The 15,364-nt window shown below is 36.5% G+C and overlaps 1 protein-coding gene across 1 annotated transcript; it reads right to left on the bottom strand.

Annotated features, from left to right (window-relative positions):
- Nucleotides 1–6,243: 6,243 nt before the first annotated feature.
- On the bottom strand, nucleotides 6,244–10,502 carry LOC143568157 (uncharacterized). The gene is made up of 4 exons (XM_077054378.1): nucleotides 10,389–10,502; nucleotides 9,948–10,296; nucleotides 8,776–9,177; nucleotides 6,244–6,781 (listed from the first exon to the last, which is right to left on the bottom strand). The coding sequence occupies exons 1-4, from the start codon at nucleotides 10,472–10,474 to the stop codon at nucleotides 6,428–6,430; spliced, it is 1,191 nt and encodes a 396-aa protein (XP_076910493.1). The 5' UTR covers nucleotides 10,475–10,502; the 3' UTR covers nucleotides 6,244–6,427.
- Between the last annotated feature and the right edge of the window lie 4,862 nt (nucleotides 10,503–15,364).

Raw genomic sequence — 15,364 nt, 5'->3', positions numbered from 1 at the left:
AGCAAAAGTGTTAGAAAAATTTATTTGAAACAACAAATCTAGACAAGAATTATGGGGGTACTTACGGGGTTTCTTGAGCTTGAACGTACGGACGAGCGGGGGCGAACCCGATGGAGCCGGCCTCTTGACACCGGTAACCGTCGTCGTCGCTGCCTCCCCGGAGGTAACAGCTACAGCCTCCGGAGCGGTGGTCTCCTCACCACCGGGCTTCCCCGCCACCTCTGCACTATCTGACTCCGAGTCAGATAGGACTACCGGGTCGGCCGTAGAGGCCACCTTCTCCTTGCCTTTCCCGACGGCAGCCTTTTTCTTCCGCACCAGTGGAGGACCTTCTGCGGATTCCTCAGAAGAAGAAATGTCAACTCCAGCAGCAGGCACAGCATTGAGAGGTTCAGGGTAGAAGATAGGCTTACCTGGCCGTCGGTGGCTCAGGATCTCTTGGCCTGGCGGGTAAACCTCCACGAACCGACCCGCGGTCTGCTCTAAGATGGGCAACTCGTTCTCGTCCAGAGCACGAGTACCCATCCGCGCGGGACCATCTTCCTCCCGCGGGTTCAGGAGCGACTGAAGATCGTTCCCCTCTGAAATCAACAAGAAAGTTAGAAAAAATCGAAGTCAGCAAAATGAAACAAGACGTACCATAAGGGACAGAGTTCGAACCATATTCAAGGACGATCGGAACCTTATCCGCATTCGCCGCCTTCCACACCCGGCTCATCCCCAGCATCACCATCGCCGACTCCGGAAAACGGAAAACCGGGGACTGGACCCGGGATATCTTCGAGAACCATTCCGCCTCCTCGTAGTTGAGGGCGGGAAGGTTCGGAAGCGCCTGGCCATTCTTGAACTTCATGGCGATGGGGATGGCGCGAGCGGATATGAAGAAGAACTCTCTTCTCCATGAGCGAAGACTCCGCTCGGTGGTACAAATCTTTAAACCCTTGATACGGGTTGTAAGAGTGTACCACCCCTGGATGCACCTCCAAGTGTAGAAGGTCATCAGACGGTCAACGAGGGGCTCAAGGCCCAGTATCCGGCACACCCACTCAAAGTGCCGGACCTTGGCAATGGCCATGGGGTGCACCTCTGTCAGGTGCACACCGTGCCTCTCCAGGACACGGTACACAAACTTTGTCAACGGAAACCTAAGGTTTCCGTAGACAAAGAATGCAGCATAAACCCCGATCTTGCCACTAGGGGCATCGTACACAGTATGGTGGGGTTCAGGAAACTCAGGCTCGAGAGACTCGAGCATGAACTTCCTGACGATATACTGGTACAGATCGACAGGAAGAGAGCACTGGCATTCGCCAGCAGTCTTCTGGTCATCAGCATCACGAGAAGACATGGTGGAAGAAAGATGAAAAGAGATTTCAGGGTAATGCTTTACTGAACAGAAAAATTCGCCGGAAATTACTTGAGAAGAAGAGATGAAAGTGAAAAGTGTGAATTGCAAATAACCCTCTCCCCCTTTATATAGTAATCGCAATTAATGCGATGAATTTAATACGGAAGAGAGAGAAATCAAAGGTGCAATGAAACTATGACGCGTGGCAAAAGCAAGCTGGCAACATCTGTCACAAGGACGTATGCCAGAGATTTCGCGGCTACGCGCCCGAAATCCCGTGCCCACGCGCCTGAAAAAGCAACTGGAATGACCACATAATGTCATGTCGCCATAACTTCTGGCACGTCCTGACACCGTCAGAAGAAACCGTCACACGACGTTTGAGGTATTGGGTTGTTCTTATCCATCTACCAACTCTTCAAATTTCAAATTTCAAATTTGAAGACAAGATTCAAAAAAAAAAAAAAAAAAAAAAAAAAAAAAAAAAAAAAAGCGGGAAAATACCCCTTACCTTGGCAAACAAGTAACCGTAAGACGGATGCGGGTACAGTGTGAAGGCAAAACATTTCACATACCTAGCACCCGCAGGGAATTGAAGCCAAGTAAAACCTTGGCAAACAAGTAACCGTAAGACGGATGCGGGTACAGTGTAAAGGCAAAACCCTTCACATACCTAGCACCCGCAGGGAATTGAAGCCAAGTAAACTTTGGTGAACAAGTAACCGTAAGACGGATGCGGGTACAGTGTAAAGGCAAAACCCTTCACATACCTAGCACCCGCAGGGAATTGAAGCCAAATATTCCTCGGCAACCAAGTAACTATAAGACGGGTGCGGGTACAGTGTAAAGGCAAAACCCTTCACATACCTAGCACCCGCAGGGAATTGACGCCAGGAATACCTTGGAAGTAAAGTAACCGTAAGACGAGCGCTGGTACAGTGTTAAGGCAAAACCCTTCACATACCTAGCGCTCCGCTGGGAATTGAAACCAAGAAGGATCTTCTGGGCAATGCTTGCGGAAACGGAAATAACATCCCCGCATAGCGGGAACGTCGAGAACTACGTTGTTTGAAGCTCTAGGATGGAATTGGTGGTTTTAACATAATTGATCACTATGTTCAAAACCACCAAAACCTCATGGAGAATCTAAACAAGTAGGACTCAACGCTCCCGACTTGCGAGGAGGTTATAGACCTACCCGCATCATACCCAAAGACCAAGCAGGAAACTCGGGCATTTCTGCAAGTGACAAGGACTTCCGCGGGAAGAATCCCCATGGAAAACCTTACAAAAACCCTTTTCAAAACCCTCTGCTTAAGTCCAAAAGTTCACCTCACTTTATTAAACATGCATGAGACGAACATTGGACTGGGGGGACTTGAAGAGGTAGGTCCCAGCAGAGCCCAGTTGGACCCGCAAGACTCACCTTAAACAGGGACGTCTGCGCAAAGACCAACTGATTCCGCAGAACCAACCATGCTCGGAGACATGACGTCCTTACGCGCAGTATGCAAACTGGTCCCGCAGGAAATGCCTCCCAATGGTGAAGGACTCCGCCTGTCCCCGCAGCCTCGGATACAAGCCATTAGGGACTGGCCACCCGCGCAGCATGGCTACACGCACAAGGCACTTAACTCTCCCCAGTGTCACCTGAAGGAATGAGCAAAGGCGGGAGGGGGAAAACTCCCGCCTAAATGAGCCAGTCCGTATGATGGAGGATCTTTTGTGTGATACCTGACGAGGTACAGACAAAAGATCTGACCAAGAATGCGACAGCTCACTGACAGCAGCATGGCAGACAGCACGCCACAGCACTGTGACCAATAGCCGCCGCCTACCCACCAACTCCTGCCATACCACGTGCCTAGCCTGTAGTTGGCAGAAGAGGAAGAGTGCACGACACGCCTGCTCTGTGTCAGCCGCTACCTATCCACCACTCACAGGCAGGGCACGTGCATAGGTTACAGTTGGTAGCGTGTTGGGCCGGCTAAACCCCTTGGAAACCTACCTTCGGCTATAAATACCCCAATGGTATGATCATCTTACAACATCTTATCTTATCATATATACCTGATATCTGCTCTAGCAATCTCTTAATATACTTTTATATTTAAAGAGCAATCTAGTCTGATTCTCACGCCGGAGGGTGGTCACAAGGAGGAACCCCCCCCTTCTCAGTGACGAGCTCACGGTGTCTGTTTTGCAGGTTATCAGAAGAACCATCTTCCAAGGGTCTAACCCCTCGTGGGAAACAGCTCTCCAACCCCCAGGTTACCAGTAATCTGCCCGGGGTCTGGTTAGTGTTTCTTCACCATGTGTATACTTTGAAACATTCACATAAGAAGCACCATGTGTACACGGACAATTCACTACTTGACCAATGCTATATCACATCAAAAGCCCTAAGAAAAACAAGGCCTCTTTCTAGTTAAACTTAGCTTGCGTAACTTAAGGATTCGATGTCGAAATTTTGGGATTTTTGAGAAGGCCATTTTGTCCAAGAGGTGAGTGAAAGAAGCAAACAGTTACGTTTTGGAATTTGGGGTTTTTGAATATATATTTTAGAACTCATATATGTACCTAATACTACCTATAATGTCTTTCTTTATCAAAAATCATCAAAAGCAAAAGACCAAGAGCAACATTAACTAGGACCCTTTACCTAATACCTTACCCGAACCCTTTACCCTTTTAGAAAGAAACTTGGACCCGAGACCCTACCCTCTAACCAATAAAAGGGTCGGGTATAAATAAGGGTTTCAAGGGTCCAACCTTTTACCCTTTAAGACAGTAATCACATCTTCTTTTTCTGCATTTACAAATTGCATATCTCATAAATAACTTCAATATATGAATTATAGAACAATTATACTTTCATTTAATAACATAGTAAAGTTTAACTTTGAAAGTTTATCAATCATTTGAACTGATTCAAGCAATATTCACATTCACAAATTACTTGTAGAGAACAATTCAGTGATTTTCATATATATGTTTCCATTCAGTAGTATGACCATTTACTTTTATTTTTCTTAGTAGTTGGAAATTATGATGTATCATATATGAAATACAAACCTCTCATAAATTTTATATTAATCATGAATCTGATGTATATCTGTATAGTAAAAGGGTCAAGGGTTTGAAAAAAGGTCAGACCATTGAAACCCTTTTATCCTTTAAGGTGATATTTAAATACCCTTTACCCTACCCGTATTATTTATTCGGGTCTAATTAAGGGTTTTAAGAGTCGGATAACCGGGTTTCAAGGGTCCGACCCTTATCTTGCTCACCCCTAACATTAACATCACGGCACAATTTGATCGTGGACAAGTGTCAACTCGTTTACTACGTAATTCCAAAAGGACATCAATGGTCTCATAGAGAGGCCGTGGAACGATCATGACACCTCTGGACAAAACTTAAAAACCTATGACAGGCTCAAATGACAACAAATCATATATACATTTCATGTATATAATATTATCTCAAGAGTATATTTAATTATTTATTTAATACTGATTTACTCAGTTATTAATAAATATCCAAAAGATTTTATAAAATTGTTTTAATAAAATATTTTTGAGTCAAACAAAATATAGGGAATCTTTTGTGTTTTAAAATAAAAACAAAGAGAGATTGATTTACACAATGGCCTATTGGTCATCTAAACTCTAAAAGAGAAAAGAGATAAAAGCCTAACTATTTGTGTAAACATATTAAGTATTCGTATCTCTCATTGTTTAAGCCTTATTAACAGTGAAATTTAATTTCTGGACATATTAAAACCGACTTATTTTTCAGAGATGAAAAGGTATAGACATACTATGCACGTCACGTCTATTAAATTATCTTTCTGGTGAAGAGGAGACACAAAAATCCATTATAACTCATTTATATGTGATAGCTATAAAGAATCGTGATATATAATTTAGAGAGAGATGCCATTTCCGCCCCTACGGTTTGGTCATTAACTAATATGAGTTACTTCAATGTTTCACAATCACACAACTTTGTGAGCTTTTGATTATAATTAACAAACTAATTATTATAAATCCAAACGAAAACAAAACAAAGTGTAAGTATTGTTTCTGGCTTGATCCAACCCGTTTGACATGTAACTAAATGTGGCCTTGACCCTCCAAACCCGATAAACGTAAACGATAGTACAAAAACCAAGGATGCCAGTACCAACATACCAAATTAACTGCACATACAAATTAGAGTATTGATTCTACTTTGACAAAACAGCGTACTATTTATTCTTCTAATCATGACATAAAGAGAAGGTTGAGGACCAAAATGAGATCGACATGTGCATGTGATTGTGGACATTTTAAGTAAGTCAGGAATAAAGAAAAGGATGTCTTGTGTGAGTAAAGTTTTAACTTTTAAAAGCATCAATATTTGATTCGGTGATAAAAAAGATATGATTAAACATATTGTCCTCTTTTTGCTTGCAATGCAAACAAAACCCATCTTTTCACATGGACATTTCAACAACTTAATCATAATCTTTGGATCTAATGCACTACTTAAAAGGTTCATTTTGATGCATCAAGTTAGGTTGGTGGATGTAGCATGTAGATTTGGCAATGAATCAGATTCATACCAAATCATCTCATGCTTCAATCTGATCCACTAACCATGATTATGGTCCAAATCACTATCATGGTCACCTAGTACACATGATTAAGATGGTCAACAATGTATGTAAATCACTTAACAACCTTGACTTGCCTCCAAGAAGCATCACTCCCTTCACTTTTTTAAAAAAGTGCACTTGGTTTTTCACATTAAAACAAACAACTTAAAATTTTGATATTTAGAGGTGTCAATTTTGACTGATTTACTTATTACTAGAACGATTTGGTTTAAGTTATATAATAGACGGGTCAAGCAATATTATACTTGTAATAAAACTTTACACGCTAAATACTTATAATAGAATCCTACCCGTTTTGACATGCTTCACAACGTAACCGACCTGTCCATTTTGCCACCTCAATTGATATGATATCAAAATGCTAACCTTAATGATGGTTTTATATTTGATCAAGGGTTAAGATTTTAATCGTCAAATTAGGTTTCTACATCGCATGAATCCGATTCACTACTAGACTCGACTGTGCATGTCATATCACTTACAACGAACGTATCATCGTCGTCGTCGTCAGTACTAGACTCATCTGTGCATGTCATGTCACTTAGGACCACATCGTCATCATCTTCATTTTCTGATAATTCCTCATTGGTGCTATCAATTCCTGCAACATCTTTTGGTTCTACTGTGCCTTGACTCGCACCACTAATGCCAGTTTTTGGGTCACCGTAAAGCACCATGTGCCTATGATATAGTTCTAGCTCTTTCTCAGATATAGCAATGAAATGCCTTACACTTTCGAGTGATTGTTCATATTTTGACTTTTCTAATGCCTGTGTGAATCAAAAGACAAATGAGAAAAGTAGAACATGTAAAATGAAATTATTATCATTTTTATGGACTAATTAAAAGTAGAAACAGAAAATGGCACTAGATGAACTTAAACTAACTTTAAAGGTTTCTTGGATGAATTTTTAAGTTTATATGTTGTCATTTCAAATTACATCTAGTCCTAATTATTCGAGGATGCCAACTACAGCCGCTAAAATAACAAAATAAAGAAAACATTAAAACATAAAGTTTTAGTGGTGTGAAATTTTCCTAGATCCTTAATATAGTCATACAGTCATATACCAGATAGAAACATGCACATTAATCTTTAACTTGTAACATGAAATTCTGAATTAATAATTACCTAAAAATCTAGACTGATAACTAGTGGCCTTGTCTTCCCATCATTCTACGTTTCTACCCTTTAGTGTAAACAGACAAACAGCATCTCTTGTGGATTTCAAAATGGACCTACAATTTAGTCAGCTTCTTAGAAAAGATTTAAGGTGTTCACTAATGGACCAAGTATTTTACTTGATATTGTTGATTTTTAAAAAGTATAATTGGTCAAAATACATCATGTAAAACTTAAATTGTCTTCAAAGAAAAATTTGTCATAAGATCACTCCATTTTTCTTCCTACAAGATTGTCATTAATAAAACAGTAATGTTAGAAAATTGACATATTGAAACTAATCCGAATTTTAGGAACTCACTTTTCTATTACTTTTTAAAGGATGTAGGTCAGCTTACATCTCAAAATTTTGGAGATGTACCACGAGTCATGTTTTTAGACAGTTTGTGTTGAGCAAGGGCATGAACTTATAGAACGTCATTGTAAAACCATGTACCATTGAATTTCATTTTCAAGGAAAAGTATTTACATTATCAAAAGGTTATTAGAAAGTAACTGTATTTTAAAACTTGTCATCACAAAACCACTCACATTTTATAAATATATCCATATTAAGAGATCTAGTATCATTAATAAGGATGTTTTATATATATCAAAATACTAAAGGAGGGGACTGGAGATGTGTGGAGGAAGCGGATGATATGTAAGGTGGGGAGGGGATTTAGTAACAAATATGAGAGTTATATAATATATAAATTAACAAAATATTAATAAAATAGCTTTACAATAGGTGAACGAATCGGGTTATGGGCCCAAACCGGTTTGGTTTGGGTTGACAAAAGTCAAAATCAGGCTGGGCTGGAGCCGTTTGGTTTCTGAGAGAAAAGGATTGAGTTTGACTGGGTTCTAAGCAGTTTCAATGTAAAGGGTTACAACCAAATTTCAACTCTACGGGTCGGGTCCGGCTGGATCCAAATCGTTTCAATACCGGTTCCGGTACCCAAACCGATTTTTTGTGCACCTCTAGGTTTATACTTGACATTTAAATGAATCAACCCAGGTATTGACCAAACTAAATGGGCCAACCTATTGAATAAACTTCTTTAATCCGTTGGATCAGGTCATATATAGATCAAGACCCGACCCGTTGACATTATTAGTTTGATTCATGGCCCAATACCATCCATAGAATCTTATATACCTTCATGCAAGGGTATATACCATCTTCCAGAATGGATGCTTGAGGTTTACCTCAATAATGTGTCATGATTTAGCATTCTTACTAATAATAAGATATATGAAATCTTACTAGTAGTTTCCTCTTTCAGCTATACCACGTATGATTTAGTAGAACACATGCATTCTTACTTTTAAGTAGATATAAGAAATCTATTCTAGTAAAAAAACTTAATATGCAAACAGTTATAATGCTAAATAAATCATGAAGAATTCAACTAAAACAAACACCAGCCCTTTTTACTTAGTCATCTATGCTTTAGACAGCTAACCATATCACAAAAACTATAACCTATCACTTGACAGAAGAAAACTAACAATCAATCACGCAAAACAACAAGAACGTTAAAAACATAACTCTACACTGCTAAAAATAATTTAAACAAATACAAGAAGGATGCTGACCTTTTTCTTGGACAAGGTGTCAATCGGACTCATAACCTCAGGCATCACATAATCCTTTCCACGATAAAAAACAATAGTGTCGTCTCCGATTATTTGAATCGGGATTCCGCCACTCAATCTCGCAATTTCATTAGCATAATCTTGAACTTGACCAGGTTTACAAGGCTTGCAGATAACCTTTACCGTCTCGTGTTTTTTCCAATGCATATGCATATTAAGAATCACACCTCCAAATATGCCTCTTCTTCCAACAGGCACATAATTCGACCCTTTTTGAGCCATCTTTTTCATGTAGAATCTTTCTTCACCTGTTATCTCAACTGGTTTCACCATTGGCCCTTGAAGTCTAGATACTTCATACCGTTTCAGTCTTTCGATTAGTAAAGATTCCTTGATTCTTGCCTGAAATACCAAAACGTTCAGTGAATATGTGCCTTTCCTATTTATTACATTCTAAATACTTCGATCCTATGGCAGTGTTATAACTTAAAACCACAAAGGTTCTCCTTCCTTCAAAAAAGGTGTGATTTTGAGTCAAATTCAATGTCAGACTTGGATTTTGTGAAGAAGGTAAAACTAAAACTATAACTTTTTGTGATATTTGAAAAACACTGATTTATTTATTCTACTTTTTTGGAAATTGAGAAAGCCTAGATGAATTATGTATTCTAAAACTAGGGCTGTAAACAAACCAAACAAGGCCTTGTTCATTTTCGTCCATCAAGCTTTTATTAGACAAGCAAACGGTTCAGAAACACCTAACCAAACAAACTTTCTTGTTCGTGTTCGTTCAGTAAGAAAAAGAACTTGTTTTTATTTGATTTAGCTAAGTGGGAATCGTCAGTGTCAACAGTTTGGCCCAACTACAAAATTTATGTTTGTTTTTCTTAACATTCATATTCATAAGTTAACTTACACATAAATTAATCATATAATACTCATATATGTTTTCGTTTTATAGTTAATAATTTTGCTTAAATCTATATGTTAAGATTAGAAAAGTCACTAAAATAATATATTAAAAACCTTTAATGAACATAAACAAATGAAAATAAACAAACATAAATGAACACATTGTTTAATGTTCACAAACACAATTGAATGAACATGGTCTATGGTCTTTGTTCATGTTCGTTCATTTATTAAACGAACAAGAACAAACATAAGCTGACCTTTTCGAGCTTATACTTAATTCGTTCTTCGGCATTAGCAAACCGGCCTTTCGTTTTCGATTCCTTGACGGTAAGCCGACGCGGGTCTTTCTTATTAGCAGATTTTCTTTTCTTCTTCTCTTTCTTCCTCTTCAACTTGAGCCTCTTCTTTGTCAGCCACTTGTACTTCTTGGGCGGATCAATTTCAAATACCTCGAATTTGGGTTTACCTTCTGAAATCACACAGCGTAAAGATGATGCGTGTGATGTTGGTGTCCCGTATTGCCTATAAAAAGTCAAGTTTTTTAATGCCCACCAAGTGTTCGACGAAATGCTTGAAGGTAAAGTGGGCTGTTGGGATAGAATTGGCCTGGATTATGTTTAGAAAACGTTTAATTGAATGTGTATAAGTGAAATATAGACTGTAGATAGTGTAATTGAAGCAATTGGAAAGATGGATACCTGTTAGAGTAATGGGTGAAAGTGGGTTTGAAGAATGAAGCAAAACATCGTCTTGTTAAGCTACTAATTGGACGACGACTTGCCATATGATTGATTCCGTGAGCTCAGCATACTTGTACAAAGAAACTGAGGTGGAATCCTTGTATCAGTTTTGACTACTGAATCGTTGGTTTAGTTTAGTTTAGTTATCAGCCACCTAAGCCCAACTTCGTTACCCAACAAGCCCAAACCAAGGTATAGCAGGATTTGACAGGTGAAATGAATTTTAAGGGAATGAAAAATAAAAGGTGTTTGGATGGTTGATAGAATCGAATCAATGAGTACACCGCCACTGCAAAATTAAATGCCGGTGAAATCAAGTAATAGTTATAAACTCACACTTAATTAAGACCTTAAAATCCAAAAATATATATGCTAATTATAAATATATTATAATAGTAGGGTAAACTTAAAATTATGTACTGGTCTGGTAGTAAACTTGTATGTTTGCTTAGTTATCGGTCATGAATTTATGAATTTGAGACAAGTTCCAAGTGTTTTCTTCTATACATATATATCATGAAAGGACCATAAAGTATAATTAAAACTTTTTTAACTAATATAGCTGCAAACATTGTATAAAAATTTGTTTCTACATACTTGTGAATTGTAAACATTGGTTATTTATGTAATACGTAATAATACGTAATGGTACATGTATTTATAATTATTTGTTTATTCTTTTAGATAAAGTGTTATGGGTGAGGAAGGGGCATCACCCACTAGCCAACCCACCATCAAACCACAACACATCCCTATGTGCCACCCAGTCTTCCCCCTCTCGACATCCAGGTAACACCCAATAGGCTCAAAAAGTGGGTTCACCCTCATTTCACTCAATTACTTTTCTTTTAATATCTAGTTAAATACAAGTTAAAACCCACCGCCTACATAACATTGACGTAACGCTTTAACTAACCAAACTAACACCTAATCATGATAAGTGTGTCATAACCGTTTTTCAAATACCTTCCTTTTAACTTATTACCTTTTCTAAAAATTTAAAAAGTTGTTTGGCTAACCGAAAAAGAGTTTTTATTTTAGCTTATTATTGATAATTACACATTACACCCCTCATCGCAACTTATTAACTTATAAAACAATGCACTTTTGATCATTTTACGTGAATAAGCTAAACACTTTAAAAAAGGGAAAATTCCTAAATTTAGCATTTATGAAAACGTTTTTCAGGTTTTAGGTGTCATTTGGAAGAAATTCTCAAAATATGTATTATAAACTAGTCGTGACGAGTAGTTTATGATTACACACGAGTAGTTTGTAGAACCAGTTAAAACTTGCCACATGCTCTTAAACTAGCAGCAACGAGCAGGTTCACTAATCATTTACTCGTCACGACTAAATAAGTTTTATGCCTCGTAATCAATGCCCACGAGTAATTCAAAAGTCCTTTAGTCGCGACGACTAGTTTACCTGGTTTACATTCCCTACACGAGTAGTTTATTAGTAGTTAACTCGCCGCGACTAGTTTAGCCTTGCAATCTACTCGTCGCAACTAAAGAACTTATGAACTACTCGTGAGCGTTGATTACGAGGTGTGAGTCGTGACGAGTAAATGGTTAGTAAATCTGCTCGTTACAATTAGTTTAACGGCACGTGTTAAGTTTTAATTGGTTATACAAACTACTCGTCACGACTAGATTATAATACCTATTTTGGTAATTTCTTTCAAATGACACCTAAAACCTGATAAACGTTTTCATAAACGCTTTTTTTGAAAATTTTTCCAACTTATTGACTTTTTTCACCACATGAGCTAATCCAAATAATTCAAAAACTTATTTTAGAAAAATCATAAATTAAAGAGAATTGTTTTGAATGAATGTCCTTCGAAAAAACAAAATCTCAAACACACCTACATCAAAATTGATATTTTGATGGAGTTTTTTCCCAAAAAGTGTTGATGGGATAAATATTTATCAAAATAGTGTCTCTTCAAATATATTTACCAAAATGGTGTTGTTGACAACTTTTTTGTTTCTCACTCTCAATCTTATTGGTTAAATCAAAATAAACCTCATTTCATGTCATTTTTTTTATTATTTAAAACTAGTAATTTTAATTTATTTTCAAAATATATATTTTACAATCTAGTTATACGTTTTCTTCTTATTTAATTCATGTTTATCTTTTAAAGTAAAATTTAAAATAACATAGATATCACCATCTTCTTTTTAACTCTAAAACATTTTTTTTATAAATAGTAGCTTACTTAAAAAAAGCATATTTTTCATGAATAATAACTTTTTAAAATATGTATTTTTTAGTGGCAACGAAACTAAAAGAAAATTTGTTATAAAAGTATTAAATATTACAACAAAAAAAGAACTCATGATATGGTTTAGAATTATAAATTACGCTTTTGTTTTCTTCTTTCCAGTATAGCTTTTACGTTTTTTTTATCAATTTTAGAAAATATTAAAATGTTTCTTTCTTTTTTCTTTACAAAATATGTATTTTATCAAAAGTATATGTTTATTAGTCTCAAATTAAATGTATTGTTATAAATTTTTTGAAGAATAAATCTAATTTGGAAAAAACTTTTTTTGAAGAATATAAAAACAAAAAATAATAATGCATGTTTATTAATAAAAAGAATTGGTTGTATATTAGTAGTAAGAGTACACGTTTTATGCCTTTCTAAAAAGAAAAAAAAAGTGCACATGTTATTGATGCGGATCATGGATGTCACACCCCGACCAAAGGCGGCGGAACATGCCGGGATGAAACAGATTGCCCAAGAACACAAGACACTATTAAAGTGACAATATTTAATCAACTCATTAATTTCATTCAATCACCAAAGTAACACATATTGTTCATACAAATAACATCAAAACATAAGAAATAAATATTGCTCATTCTTCTAATAACCTAACGGTATCAAAATATAATGACGTCTTCAAACTCCAACTCAAGTAATAATCAAACATGTAACATGCATAAAATAACATTTGTCAACACGTATGTTGGTGAGCAATTTCATAGTTTTGAGTATATATAATATGAGTGAAATCCACAAACGTATATGAGACTATAAATAAAAGCATCAATCATGGTATATAAAACATATGTAAATGAGGATCCTTTCTAATCGATAAGATTACCGACATACTTGGATAATGAGGCCCTATTCTACTAGCACAAGGCTAAGTAGTTAGGGGAGCGTATGATCATACTTAATGAGGCTCAACAACAACATAAAAATAAACACTCGCGCACGTAAAGCATATGAGACATATAACACACAATAGAGCAAGTATTCTAGCATCATACACCCTAAAGTTTGTGGTTTGAGAAATGAGTATAACATAAATCATTTTTGTGTGGATAAGTATGCATGTTACCCCCAAAAGATAAAAGTGAAAACGGGGGATGAAATGTACTCACGTTAACTAAGTAAATTGAAAGATTGATTCGTGAATAATCGGAGATCGGGTTTAACGAACAAGACCTAGATTAAACGGGTCTTAAGTTAGTAGGTAGTCTTGGAAGGGTTTAAAATAAAATATGACAAGTAAAGTAAATAAATGAAGTTTATGGTTTAAAAATGTAAATACTTGGGAAATTAAAGACATGTTCTAAAAAGTAAGTTTACTCGAAACCGGGTCTTGGTATTTCATTCATAATTATTACTCAACCTATGTTAAGTAACTTATGTGGGTTATAATGCACTAATGCAAGACCCTTTGGGTATATGAACACCAAAACAAGGTTTTAATCGAGTGTTCGGATTTGTTAACTTGGGCCTAGATAATTAACTAAACTCAAAGTTAACTTTCCAAAATGTTTTGAGATAACTCAATAAAATAGAAAGACTTAACCAAGTATATAGTTCTATTATGAAGAACCTTACGTCCGTTAAGTGTGTATTTGGTATCACCGGTCCAAGCTTGTTATAAGATCAAGTTGGATACCGACACACCAAGTAAGTTGATAAAATACTTAAAATTAGTTTAAAATACATTCTTGAAGAAAATATGAGTTTCGATGGCCAAAAACACACTTGTGTGTCTTAGGCAAGTGAACTCGGTTTAGTTCGGTTTTGGTTCGGTCCTTGACTCGGAATGATACCGAGGATGGTTGCAACATACCCAAATACCATAGAACTATCAAAATGGTTTTAGAAGTTACAAGGTTCAAATCTTTCATAAACATGTTTATTTAACTATTTTAAACAAAACTAGTAAACAAAACTATTTAAAACAAAAGCTAGTAAACAAGAGTTCGGTCTTGGTTCGGTCTTGATTCGGGTCAAATCTCGGGATGAAACCGAGACTAGTGACTTCATACCCAACACCATGAAACTCTTTAAACATGAATTAAAACTAAACTACTTACAATATAAACAAAAGCATTAAAGGGAAATAGTATAAACAAGACTAGTAAACAAGAGTTTGGTCTTGGTTCGGTCTTGATTCGGGTCTAATCTCGGGATAAAACCGAGACTAGTGACTTCATAACCAATACCATGAAACTCTTTAAACATGAATTAAAAGCTAAACTACTTACAATATGAACAAGACTAGGAAAACATTAAAGGAAAATAGTATAAACAAGAACTACAAAGAGTTCTCCATGTAGCCTTGCCTTGTAGCATATCACCTCCCGAAGAAGATGAATGCCGAAGAATACAAGGGGTGCGTATTATATATATGTTGTGCCACAAGATATGAATTAATAAGTAACAAACAAGAATTAAAGAAGGTTATTGCTTAATTATTAAGAACCTTAGAGGTTAGAGATATGAACTTTATTTGGGAGAGAAAGAAGATAAATGAGCAAAGAATAATGAAGAGGATGGGGTTGTTTATATAGGGAAGGAGTCAAACTTGTTTTTCTTGTTTTATATCAATACTTGCATGTGTTTTTTTTTTTTTAAAAAAATGTTTAAATAATACAATCTAGTAACGAATCCA

Source organism: Bidens hawaiensis, unplaced genomic scaffold, assembly GCF_021521415.1.
Source record: "Bidens hawaiensis isolate Kalapana, Puna unplaced genomic scaffold, B.hawaiensis_p1.1 tig00023819_1, whole genome shotgun sequence".
Lineage (NCBI taxonomy): Eukaryota > Viridiplantae > Streptophyta > Magnoliopsida > Asterales > Asteraceae > Bidens > Bidens hawaiensis.
Note: the sequence above shows the minus strand (reverse complement) of the source record. Positions and strands in the feature narration are given on the sequence as shown.

What these genes read in the sequence shown, in the direction of transcription:
- LOC143568157 (XM_077054378.1), bottom strand. Translation starts at nt 10,474, where the DNA reads ATGGCAAGTCGTCGTCCAATTAGTAGCTTAACAAGACGATGTTTTGCT. An exon ending in TTCACCCATTACTCTAACAG is followed by an intron (nt 10,297 to 10,388) that starts GTATCCATCTTT and finishes AACATAATCCAG; the next exon opens with GCCAATTCTATCCCAACAGC. An exon ending in TTAAGTATAAGCTCGAAAAG is followed by an intron (nt 9,178 to 9,947) that starts GTCAGCTTATGT and finishes TTGGTATTTCAG; the next exon opens with GCAAGAATCAAGGAATCTTT.